The sequence below is a fragment of the Ictalurus punctatus genome, chromosome 22 (assembly GCF_001660625.3).
Source record: "Ictalurus punctatus breed USDA103 chromosome 22, Coco_2.0, whole genome shotgun sequence".
Lineage (NCBI taxonomy): Eukaryota > Metazoa > Chordata > Actinopteri > Siluriformes > Ictaluridae > Ictalurus > Ictalurus punctatus.
Genome location: NC_030437.2, coordinates 9,865,650 through 9,877,735, shown reverse-complemented (window position 1 = coordinate 9,877,735; position 12,086 = coordinate 9,865,650). Strand labels below are relative to the sequence as shown.

Here is a 12,086-nt window from a genome sequence, read left to right as displayed (position 1 = left end):
ATCCTTGAAAACAACAAAAAAATAGCTCTTGAAAAGTCCTTGAAAGTCCTGGAATTTCATAATGAAGCATCTGCACGAATCGTGTGAAATTAGCCGCGAGTTCATTCCAAATTCAGTTATTTATTCCTAATGTTGTGTTCATTCTCACTCTGAGGACAACTTCCATTTGCATGATTTCATTGCTGTCGGGAATAATGGATGAAATATGTGGCACATTTCACTAGTTGCTTGCCAATTGTATGATTGTTCTTGAGTTTTTTCCAATAGCCCGGTTTATCTGTTTCCTTTTAAATCTAGGTATTTCTATAAATTTGGTTCAGTTTGTAGATTTGAATTAATGAAGAAACACAATATCGCATGGTATCGTGATACTTCAGCTGGTACAGTATCGTAAGATATGTTTATGGTATCATGAAAACCCTATATTAGACAGAGAAAATAATCTGATCACATCATTAAGCCATGTTGAATTCTCTGACTAAAACTGTCTAAGCCTGTCTCTCTGTGCTAATTAACAGGATACGAGGGAGTCTTTTGCCAGATCAATACAGACGAGTGTGATAGCATGCCCTGTCTCAACAATGGGAAGTGCATCGACAAGATCAACAACTACCAGTGCGAGTGTCCCAAAGGTAAGCACGAGGGGGCCATTCAACCCCTGGACAGCACAGAGAGGAGAAACATAATCCTGCCCTCAGGCTGGCTTAGATAGCTCCAACCAAATTGCAAAAAAAAAAAAAAAAAAAATCCATATAGAAGGATTCTGAAACGTTATCTATTTCTACTAAGTTTGCAGACTTGCTCTCAAAAGGAAAATTTCACCATGTGACTTTATCAAAAGTATCCGGCATAACAAAGTGAGTACGTTTATGTGAAAGTATGTTTGCATGTCACAGAATAACACTTTGGGGACGTATTCCAGTTAGATCACATAATCAGGTGTAAGGTTCATTCACGTATTGCTGTTGAACATTGAATCTCCAGCTTTCCCTCCAAAGGATTTATTTTACTTTTATTTTGTTCATTCATTCCAAATGAAGTGGAAGTAATTTCGGTTGTAAAGTAGCAAGCATGTCATAAAAGCAGATCAGAGGGTTATTGTACAGAAAAGCGACCACTTCTTGTAGGGTGGAATGCATTTGTGATACAGAGGAATTCATGCATAAATACTGGGCTAATCGAGGTATGCTGTAAGGATTCTGTGATGAGGGGATGAGAGGCTTTTGGGGGTCCCTGAGCAAAGTGATTTGGAGTTGTGAGGAACGGTAAGCTGGGGAACGGAGTCCAGGCCACTCTACTCTGTCTTCAGATGCAAATTAGAGCACTGTTCAGAATGCAGGGCAGGGTTGCTTTTGAAGGGCATACATAGCGAGACCATGGTAACCACAATAGAGCTTTTTGAAATGTGCCATTTTAGAGGCCTGGAGGAAATCCCCGTTGGATTGTTAGGTAGCGCTGGAACACCACGACAAAGGAATTTCCACTGGGATGAGCGCTGGTGCTATTTACACTACAGCAGATGGCAATTTCTAATTTCAGCAATGACAATATTCAGGTATTTTAAATATAACTTAAGGGTTTTGAAAGCAGACGCTGGGCACAGACTGTACTTTTGAGGTAACTATAATGATAAGTGGCCTGCTTGTTGATCCTGAATGATGAGCTAACTGAATAGTGAAAGGTTATAGGTGGCAGAGATCTTTTTGGCGGTGTAGAGGTAAAGAGGGGGCCGAGGCAGGATGAGAGAATGCACATTGTGATGGAAAAGTTCTTCAGGACAAAGGAGGCAACCAGTGCAGCTTTGCATTTCATTGAATAGACTGTTCCCTTTTGTCTGGTGCCCTTGGTCAGGAGGCCTTGGAAGGTTTTTTTTTTTTTTTTTTTTTCCTTTCTTTTTTTTTAACAACCTCCTCTCCTCCTCCCTATGACGAGTTATTGAAAAAGGAGGAACCGGGAGCGCGCGAGAGAGGAAAAACATTGAGCAGTATGGGGAAATGTTAATGAAGCCTAGCTGGGGATTGTGTAGATGAGTGTGGTGGAATGAAGCAAGTGTGGTCTGGAGAGCTCACCCTAAAGGCGGCCTACCTTCTTTCTCATCCCCCTCTCACCCTGTCCACCCCCCCTCTTTTCACTCCTCCCTCCCTCCCTCCCTCTCTTCTCAGGATATTCTGGGAACCAGTGCCAGGTTGACATCGATGAGTGCGCCAGCACACCCTGCAAAAATGGCGCCAAGTGTATCGACGGGTCCAATATGTACACCTGCCAATGCACTGAGGGTATTGAGACCAATTGTTAAACACTTTTTATTTCAATTTTCAAATGAAATAATGCTTTTTCTCATATATTAAGTACATACAGGGTGCGTGTGGGTCCTTAAAATGTTTCATTTGCCTTAAATGACATCTTTTACATTTTAGACCATTTTATATCGCATATATATTATGCTTCACTCTGCTGGCTTTGCTTTCAATACACGTTGCTTCATGCTAATCACTGTGGCCTATTAAGTTCATTTTATGCCAGAAATAATGAGACACTGAGCTCTGAGACAACTAACAGAGACTGGAGCATTTATTTCTTGCACAGGGTTAGTTATTTCAATTAAACCCCACTAGGTAAACCTCACAAAATAACAAAAATATTTCATTTAATTGATAATGTTTCTCAATATGAAATAAAACTATGCTTTGTGCGCACACTTCTGGTGTAAAATAGGCGTAAAAACCTTCTTCCAAATGTAAGCGCTTAAATGTACAATCACAATGCAAAGTCTCCTGCTGTCTATGCTGAAAAATCACAATGTAAACATACATGAGCATAAACAATAAATATTTTTCATTTGTTCTTTGTTCTAGATACCTAAAAATGTATCTCATCACCGCAAATTTTTCTTACAATTAGGTTAAGTTTTAAAAAGGATTACATTTAGCTTACTTCCTGCATTAAATGCAGACGCCCTGTCTTTATAGAAGACATTATTATTACGAAACCTTCCATCAATGCAACCAAAGAGTTACAGTGTGTTAAAACCTTTCAGTTTTATATTATATAAGCATTTTTTCCCCTAGTTTTAATAAGATTCAGTATTTATTCATGTTTACTTAGCTTTACATTAACAAATTAAAAACTTCATAAAAATGCTTTTAGCTGATTGACCTCTGGCTTAGGAATGAGAAAAACTGCCTCCTTTTTTTGTGATTGCAATGGAGATTGTTGGAATTCTGAATTTTTGCACCTTCGTAAACTTTACAATAATCTGAATAGGGCATAATCAGGCAACCCGTGTCGGCTATCAAACAAAATGACCAATCAGCTGCCTCGCATCGTCTTTTTTTCCTCACACAGGCAGTCTAGTTTAGATAGTTGCATAAACAATGTAATTTAATGTTATGTCTATACTATGTTTATGTTACATTCATGTTCGGTATATATTTATTTTTATTCAAGTCCAGAGTTCTTGTGATGTAAATATAACACCAAGATACGTTGTTCTCATGTGACGAAGAACGTACGACCCAAGACGTACTACCAGGACTGAATTAAACCACAAAAGAACACTTTGTAATAAAGCTTACATTCAATTAAAAACTATTCCCTCTGTCATTATTATATCATTACAATAACCAACTGTCCACTACTGTCTAATCTAACCATAACTATACAGTGTTTTACTGTTTGATAAAAATGGATTTTCCTTTGTCAAATCTCATGAATCAGCTCATACTGTATACACATACAGTATATGGCCAAAAGTATGTGGACACCTGAACGCCACACCCATATGTGTTTGTTGAACATCCCATTCCAAAGCCATGGCCATTAATATGGATTTGCTCCACTCTTCTGGGAAGGCTTTCCATTAGATTTTGGTGAGAATTTGGTGAGCATTGGTGAGATGAAGCACTGATGTTGGGCAAGAAGGCCGGGATGCTCTGTGCAGGCCCTTTGAGTTCTTCCACACCAACCTGGACAAACCATTTCTTTATGGGCCTTGCTTTGTGCACAGGGGCATTTTCATACCTGACAAGTAAACTTATTCACCTGCTTTCTCTTAGCATATCACAGATAATCTCTGATTTGTACAGTAGGTGTCTTGAGATATTGACTGTACAGACTTTTTACCATGTTAACAGAACTATTTTAGATGTGTATACAAAAACAGAATGTTCTCAGAACGGAGGCATGGAACGATGAATGTTGTTGAGAAACACAGTAGTGTAAAGTATTCTCTATTATGGTCCAGGTTACACAGGACAGCACTGTGAGGCTGATATCGATGAGTGTCTGTCCAATCCGTGTCACTACGGCACCTGTAAGGATGGCCTAGCCGGCTTCACCTGCCAGTGCCACCTGGGCTATTCCGGTCGACTGTGTGAAGCCAACATCAACGAGTGTCTGAGCCAACCCTGCCAGAACGGAGGCACCTGTCAGGACCGGGCAAATTCTTACCTATGTGTTTGTCCTAGAGGAACCTCAGGTGAGGAAGTAATATGGAATTCTGTTACAGCCTGCTGTGGTTTAGATGCAAACTTTACATGTATATATCAAGCTTACTGCATCGACTGTGTCTCTTGTAATAGTTTTTGCTGTAGAGCTTGACTGGATTTTGGTTCACAGGTGTTAACTGTGAGGTCAATCTGGACGACTGTAAGAGCAGCCCATGTGACTATGGCAAGTGCATTGACAAGATCAACGGATACGAGTGTGCCTGCGAGCCGGGATACACAGGTCAGTTGCTTCCGGAAATCCACACAGATCGTGTCTAAGATGATGAGTGCAACTAAACCCTGTTTATTGACTGATTTTATATTCGAAATATTCATGAGCTGCATTTTTTTTTAAACCTGTGTGGATCAGATAAAGGCAGTGGGGTATGGGTGCTGACAAAAGCCTCCCCAGGTGAGTTCACCACAAACAAGGGTGTGGAGGGACAGCTGGCCAGCGAGTACACAGTCTGGCTGCGGTGTTGCCTTACACTCCCTCCCAATCCCCCTCCTGGCGCTCCGACATGCAACCTCTCCTGCTTACCCATTCAGCGGAAAGAGCTGCCAGGCATCTGGGGGGTGGGGGTGGGGGGTGGTTTTAAAGGACAAAAGATTTGCGAAAGATTTGTGTAAGCCGATCTTTTAAAAGGGGAAAGTTGGCGGGCGCTTTAAAGAAGATCGACAAACGAAACCTCCCTTTTCATGCTGTGCCTCGCGTCGGCTGAACGGTGGCGCTGCTTCAAGTGGCAGCAAAAAGCCGGTGCACAAAAAAAAAAAAATCAGTGAATGAGGCGATTCAGTTTGTCGGAAAAGAAAAAAATGGATTTATATACGTGTTATGTCTGAGTTAGTCATCTTACTCATAACGTTAAATGTTCACAGGAAAAATGTGTAACATCAATATCGACGAGTGTGCCATCAACCCCTGTCAAAACGGAGGAACGTGTATTGATGGAGTCAACGGTTTCACCTGTCAGTGCCTTGACGGCTATCATGACCCCACCTGTCAGTCTCAACTCAACGAGTGTCTCAGTAACCCTTGCATTCATGGACACTGCGAAGACAAAGTCAATGGGTACGGTGTCCTTGTTTCACTTATCAAAGGAAAACTCCAGTGTTTTCTTAACTTACTATCCATCCAGCTCATCTGTCACATATAATGACATGTTAATAATATTTTCAACATTTTCCTGTGCTGAGAAAGAAGAGTAAACCATTCAGTCCAAATTCACTCAAAACTATAATGAGGGTTGCTTAAATCTGTCATACATGAAAAATGAGAGTGTGATTTTTTTTTTTTGTAGTTTTATTCAACTTTCCAGTACTGAAGCGAGAAAAAAAAAGTAATTATGGATACATGCATGTTCTGGAACCTTTATGCTACCCATGTGCAATCAGGCTGAACCTGAGGCACTTGCATGATTACTATGATCCACACTTTTATAAAGCAAAACCACAGAAGGATTTAGAGCTTAATTTGCAAATGCCTTTCCCTAAAGAACACATACAATTGTTCTACAAAAACATATTCCTTAGTTTTCTGAGTAAGGATTTTGTTCTTTTCTCAGTACAGTGTTAAAATCACACACTGATAACAGCTAGAGATAGAATCCTTTCGTCATTGTGCTGATGGTGCATGAGGTCTGAGAGTGACTTATTTTTCTGATCTTAAAAATTGAGTGGTAGAACAGTAATATCTCACTTCCACCTTTTTTGTCTTTTTGCCTGTAGTTACAACTGTATTTGCGATTCGGGTTGGAGCGGCACCAACTGCGACATCAACAACAACGAGTGCGAGTCCAACCCCTGCATGAACGGTGGCACCTGTAAGGACATGACCAGTGGTTATGTGTGCACCTGCCAAGCTGGGTTCAGCGGTTAGTGCTGCTCAATTACTGTCGCTAATATACACCTGTGTGGTGGCTCCATTCGTAGCCTCAGTCAAACTGATCCGGGTTCCATGATTTTTTTTTTCTCAGGTCCTAGCTGCCAGATGAACATTAACGAGTGTGCTTCAAACCCATGCTTAAACCAGGGGACTTGCATCGACGATGTGGCTGGCTACAAATGCAACTGCGTGCTGCCTTACACTGGTACAAGCTTGATTATTTCTTATCATTCCACATCTTGAGGTTGACATTTTTCAGCAAAGTTTTTGTTGACATTTTCCTAGCTCATTCGCTTCCAAAATACAGCGATGCGAAAAACGTGCTCCCAAGGTCATGTTCTCTGCGCTCGGTTCAGCAACAGTGCTTCCTTTTTCCTTTCCCCACAAGCTGATTGCCTGTTTGGTCATCCTGGCCTGCTGAGTATACGCAAGCGCTGCTGATAACAGTATGGGAATGTGTTTGCAGAAGAGTCCACATTCCTTCCTTTCTCTGTATTATTTTACAAAACAGACAGGATCATTCGCAGCCTCGAACTGAAATCATGTTCATTTCCAGAGCCTTTTTTTTTTTTCCACACCGAGTTGGAGCTGGAATAACAAGTGGGTCCTGGTCCAGGCTGGGTGGGAACAGTAGCCTGACACATTTCCTGTTTGCCTTGCTTCCTCTCTCACAGAAAAGCAAATGGAAAGACAATGGGCGGAAAGGCCTGTCAGCTTCCTGTAGGGGCCTGGTATCGTGGAAACAGATAGGAAGACGGGCTGTGAGGCCACCCAGCTCTTCTCACCGCTGATCAAATGCTAATGTCTCTGAGAAGGGGCGAATCTTTAAAGGGCTTTTTCCAAATCCAGTGTCGTTAACTAAATATAGTGCTGTTAAGAATGCAAGAGCGTCTTCCTCCGGATTAGTTCCGTTCTTTAGGTTTTTGTTTTGCAGGAAGATCCAAAAGCAGTAGCGCAAACTGACAAAGTGCACTAATAAATGCTAGGAATCATTCGAGCCAGCTGCGTTGTGTTAAAACTGGTTGTCTTTTGTGATTCACAGGTGACAAATGTGAAACCTTGTTAGACCCTTGCAGTACCAAACCCTGTAAAAATGGTGGGGCGTGTAAGGAATCAGAAGATTACGAGAGATTCTCATGCGTGTGCCCTGAAGGCTGGCAAGGTTAGTAAGCACAGAGCAGCACAGCAAAATAAATAAGAAAAGTTGAATCGACAATAGCGTGCGATCTGCTCGTTATAAACGAATACTCCAACGCTTTTAAAGGAAGTCCAAGTACGTTTGTTGCATGTTTGTTGTGCTGATTTCCTTTCCTGTTATTGCAGGTCAGACCTGTGAGATTGATATCAACGAGTGTGTGAAAAACCCATGTCTCAATGGCGCCATCTGTCAGAACGCCATCGGCAGCTACAAGTGCAACTGCAAGTCAGGCTACACTGGCCGCAACTGTGAGACAGACATTGACAACTGCACGCCCAGTAAGCCCGTATCCTACTCTTTTTCCACACTCTGGGCCTTTTCTTTCTTGCTTATTCATCGATGCATGCATCCCCCATTCGTGTTTTTCACCCAGACCCGTGCAGTAACGGTGGGTTCTGCAAGGATGGCGTAGACACATTCACATGCACTTGCCTCCTGGGATTCCGTGGTCCCAAATGCGAGGAGGACATCAACGAGTGCGAGAGCAATCCATGCAAGAACGGAGCCAACTGCACAGACTGCGTGAACAGCTACACCTGCACGTGTCTGCCTGGTTTCAGCGGCATTCATTGCGAGACCAACACACAAGACTGCACCGAGAGGTAAAACCCACCCTCCGTTTGCTTTTCTTTTTTGAGCTGAGTCAGGTTCTGATGTGTAAATCACAGCTACACAGCACAGAACTAAACTGTCGTACTAAAGTCTTTAGCTGGGATCAAAAACAGGGAAAAAACTAAATGAGCATGGCAGTCCTGTTTTATTCCTCTTAAACCACAGCAATTTGCCAACAAAAACATTTGTGAAGCATACAGTACTGTGCAAAAGTTTTAGGCACCTTGTTTTTTTTAAGTACAAACTTTATTTTATTTGATGACTTTTACGTTATCGAGTCAGTACAAAAAACATTTTAGATTTCCAAATATTAGTTTTCTAGCACAAAATTAAATGTTACAGAAAAATGTTGGTATGTCAGTAAAGAAAGCATCATATTAAGTGGTAAGAGACACTTTTCAGACAAAAAAACATGACGCTTGCTGGATTTTGCAAAAATAAGAAGCGAGTGAGACAGTCAAAGTCTCCAGTAGAACCGTGTCAGCTTCTGGAAGATGCTCAATAACACTTACAGCTCATTTCCTTATAAACTGCACTAATTCTACTGTTTACCGCTGTTTATAGTATTTTTTAAATGGAGAAACATTTAATTTCATTATTTTTGAAGGTGTCTTTACTCTACAGTGTTTCTTTGCATGTGCTTAAGTGCACAGCACTGTGTGTGGAGCATCTGTGAGATTAGTTCCATGATTTCACTTATGTTATAGCGGTTATAAATACTCCTTCCCTCACCAGCCTCTCTTTATATGATTTATATGTATATGATCTATGAAATGATAGCCTATTAGAATGAGTGCATTAATATAAACCTGTGACTTGAATTGCGGTATTGTCAGAGCTGCTGTTATAGAAAATGAATCAACTACTTCTGACCAGTCTGATTCTGATCCAGCAGCCAGTATAGTGGCTCTGTGGTATAAAGCGTATTATTCAGCATCTGCTAAGAATTATTCCTAATTACAGTGTAAACAATAGGCCGAGCTAGGCAGGATTAACATGCGACAGGTATGATTTAATTAAATGTCATGGCAACAGGAACGAGAGCAATAAACATTCACCAAATGAGGAAAGTGGTCAGATTGTACAGATTCCTGAGATCGGCATCGTTTACACAGTACATGATGCTACAAAACCCTATTAATTTTTTTTCTTTGCTATATTTGACACAGTTCTTGCTTTAACGGTGGCACCTGCGTGGACGGCATCAATACATTCAGCTGCCTGTGTCTGGCTGGCTTCACGGGCAACTACTGCCAGCATGACATCAACGAATGCGATTCAAAACCATGCATGAATGGTGGCACATGCCAGGACAGCTATGGCACGTACAAGTGCACCTGCCCTCATGGCTACCACGGTTTCAACTGCCAGGTACCACCCTCTATCTGCAGTATGTAATCTGATGACACTGAAAAGTCAACCATTTATCAGTAATGTTGTAACGTTTTATAAATGACAAAGCAGTTCATTTCTTTTTCTAACACATATATTAAACTGGTGAGGTAAATCAGGGCACATCCTATAACCCAACACTCCCGAATAAATTAATGAATAAGGACCATTTAAAATTGTGCCCCCTATGCCACTCAGGACCTGGTGAACTGGTGTAAGCCGTCTCCTTGTAAGAACGGGGGTACCTGCAGACAGAGCGGCACTACTTACACTTGCCTGTGTCAGACAGGCTGGACTGGCCTCTACTGTGACGTCCCCAGCGTCTCCTGCGAGGTGGCAGCTAAACAGCGAGGTAGGGACTATGTGTGTGTTTGTGAATGCAGTTCTTTCTGCAACTGTACTCTCTTATGAGAGCAAGCATATTCAATGTATATTCTATGCTTTACCCAAACGTCTTTGCTTATGTTATGTCTTGCTCTTATTTCATTTCTCTTGGTCTGCTCTGTAGGTGTGGATGTTGCCAGACTGTGCCGTAACTCTGGTCAGTGTCTGGATGCTGGAAACACACACTACTGTCAGTGCCAGGCAGGATACACTGGCAGCTACTGTGAGGAGCAGGTGGACGAGTGCATCCCCAACCCTTGCCAGAACGGAGCTATGTGCACTGATTACTTAGGAGGATATTCTTGTGAGGTAAGCTGATACACAATGAAATGATACACAGTGGTACATAATGTTTATTTAGTCCCAGCTTCCTTGCTGATTTAAGAATAGCTTCTCACTGCTTTATTTGAACAAGATGACATGTTATATGAGCAGGAAAGCTGGCATTCTTAGGGTGTTTTCACATGTATGCTTTCTGATTTGGACCCAAGGCTGCACTGGGGTATTTGTATGCAAAATATCAATTGACCTACAGTTGCAATCAAAATGATTCAACCCCCATTGCAAATCAGGTTTACTGTCCAAATTTTACAGACTTTCAGCTGTTGAATAATTTTGAAACTGGAGAAATCATTATAAGTTGCATTTTCAGTTGAATTTGGGGAAACCACTTGGAGCATTGATTGTGTTTATCTATTTCAGTTGCTTTTGTTTGATTTGTTCATTGCAAACAGCTGAACGTTGTCTGTAAATTTTGACAGTAAACGTGATTTGAGATTGGGGTTGAATCATTTTGATTGCAACTGTATATGTTATGGACCTAATATAGTTAGCCAATTGACTAGGAACCGCTTGTCTGGTAAGACAATATTTATATATTAATATTTTGGCATTCAGTTTACACTCTTTTTCCCTTCCTCTCTCACAGTGTTTGCCAGGTTATCATGGAGTAAACTGCTCCAATGAGATCAATGAGTGCCTTTCGCAGCCCTGCCAGAACGGGGGCATCTGCATCGACCTCGTCAATGCCTACAAATGCTCCTGTCCCAGAGGAACCCAAGGTCAGCTACCTCCTCTGTCAATCTGTTCATCCCACACTTCACTAATTAGCAGACAGTAGTCAGCTTAGTAAGATTTTTTTCCTCTGTGATTGATTTTTTTCCTGGGTGTACAAAGGCCAGGAATTTAATTGGATTCTACAGGTAAAGAGAGGGAAAAACAACACTATACATGCATCAATCGTATTTTTTTCCACGTTTGTTATGATACTCATAGCAGAGCTTTGGGTATTATCAGCACAAGCCTGGTGCTAGATCTTATCCCTAATACGCTCTCCACATTATGCTCCAGGTGTTCACTGTGAAATCAACATCGATGACTGCACACCTTTTACTGACCCCGTGACCCAGGAGCCCAAGTGCTTTAACAAGGGACGCTGTGTGGACCGTGTTGGCGGCTACCACTGCGAGTGCCCACTTGGCTACGTGGGAGAGCGTTGTGAAGGAGACGTCAACGAGTGCTTGTCTAACCCCTGCGACCCACGCGGCACCCACAGCTGCGTCCAGCTCACCAACAATTACCGCTGCGAGTGCCGCACCGGATACACAGGTGCAATCGTGTGGATTATCTTCTATCTGTTCTCTTTTCTCCGTCCATAGATATTACCACCATCATAGAGCTTGGTCGTTAACTAATTTCATTTTCACTGATAACGTGGAGTTCGATAATGAGCGGCTGATGTACACTAAAGGTCAAAAGTTTAGAAAAACTCATTCTTTATTTTTATTATTTTCCCTACATTTTAGAATAATAATAAAGTCATAAAAACTCCAGAGTAACACAAATGGAACTATGGGAATTATGTTGTGATAAAAAAATCCAAACTAAATCAAAATAATCCCTTTGCATCTTCAAAGTAGACGCCCTTTTTGCCTAGAATTTCCAGAAATGAATTCTTGGCGTTCTCTCAACCGATTTCTTGAGGAATTCCCCTGAGATGCTTTTTAAACAGTATTGACACTTACTGGCTGCTTTTCGGAATATTTCACTTCAAGTCATCCGTTTAAAAAAATATTTAAATGAAAGAAATGAATATTCATTTCTAATGAAAGAAATGAATATGTTGGCA

The 12,086-nt window shown here is 41.4% G+C and overlaps 1 protein-coding gene across 1 annotated transcript in view; it reads left to right on the top strand.

Moving 5' to 3' along the window:
* Positions 1–12,086, top strand: part of notch1b (notch receptor 1b) — a 43,303-nt gene that overhangs the window by 15,788 nt on the left and 15,429 nt on the right. Inside the window, exons 9-23 of the mRNA XM_017452027.3 lie at positions 519–632; positions 2,163–2,276; positions 4,244–4,477; positions 4,618–4,728; positions 5,367–5,559; positions 6,216–6,361; positions 6,464–6,577; positions 7,415–7,534; positions 7,696–7,848; positions 7,944–8,172; positions 9,352–9,553; positions 9,773–9,926; positions 10,083–10,267; positions 10,887–11,019; positions 11,309–11,566. Coding sequence (XP_017307516.1) covers positions 519–632; positions 2,163–2,276; positions 4,244–4,477; positions 4,618–4,728; positions 5,367–5,559; positions 6,216–6,361; positions 6,464–6,577; positions 7,415–7,534; positions 7,696–7,848; positions 7,944–8,172; positions 9,352–9,553; positions 9,773–9,926; positions 10,083–10,267; positions 10,887–11,019; positions 11,309–11,566 — 2,460 coding nt within the window. The remainder of the gene's footprint in view (positions 1–518; positions 633–2,162; positions 2,277–4,243; positions 4,478–4,617; positions 4,729–5,366; positions 5,560–6,215; positions 6,362–6,463; positions 6,578–7,414; positions 7,535–7,695; positions 7,849–7,943; positions 8,173–9,351; positions 9,554–9,772; positions 9,927–10,082; positions 10,268–10,886; positions 11,020–11,308; positions 11,567–12,086) is intronic.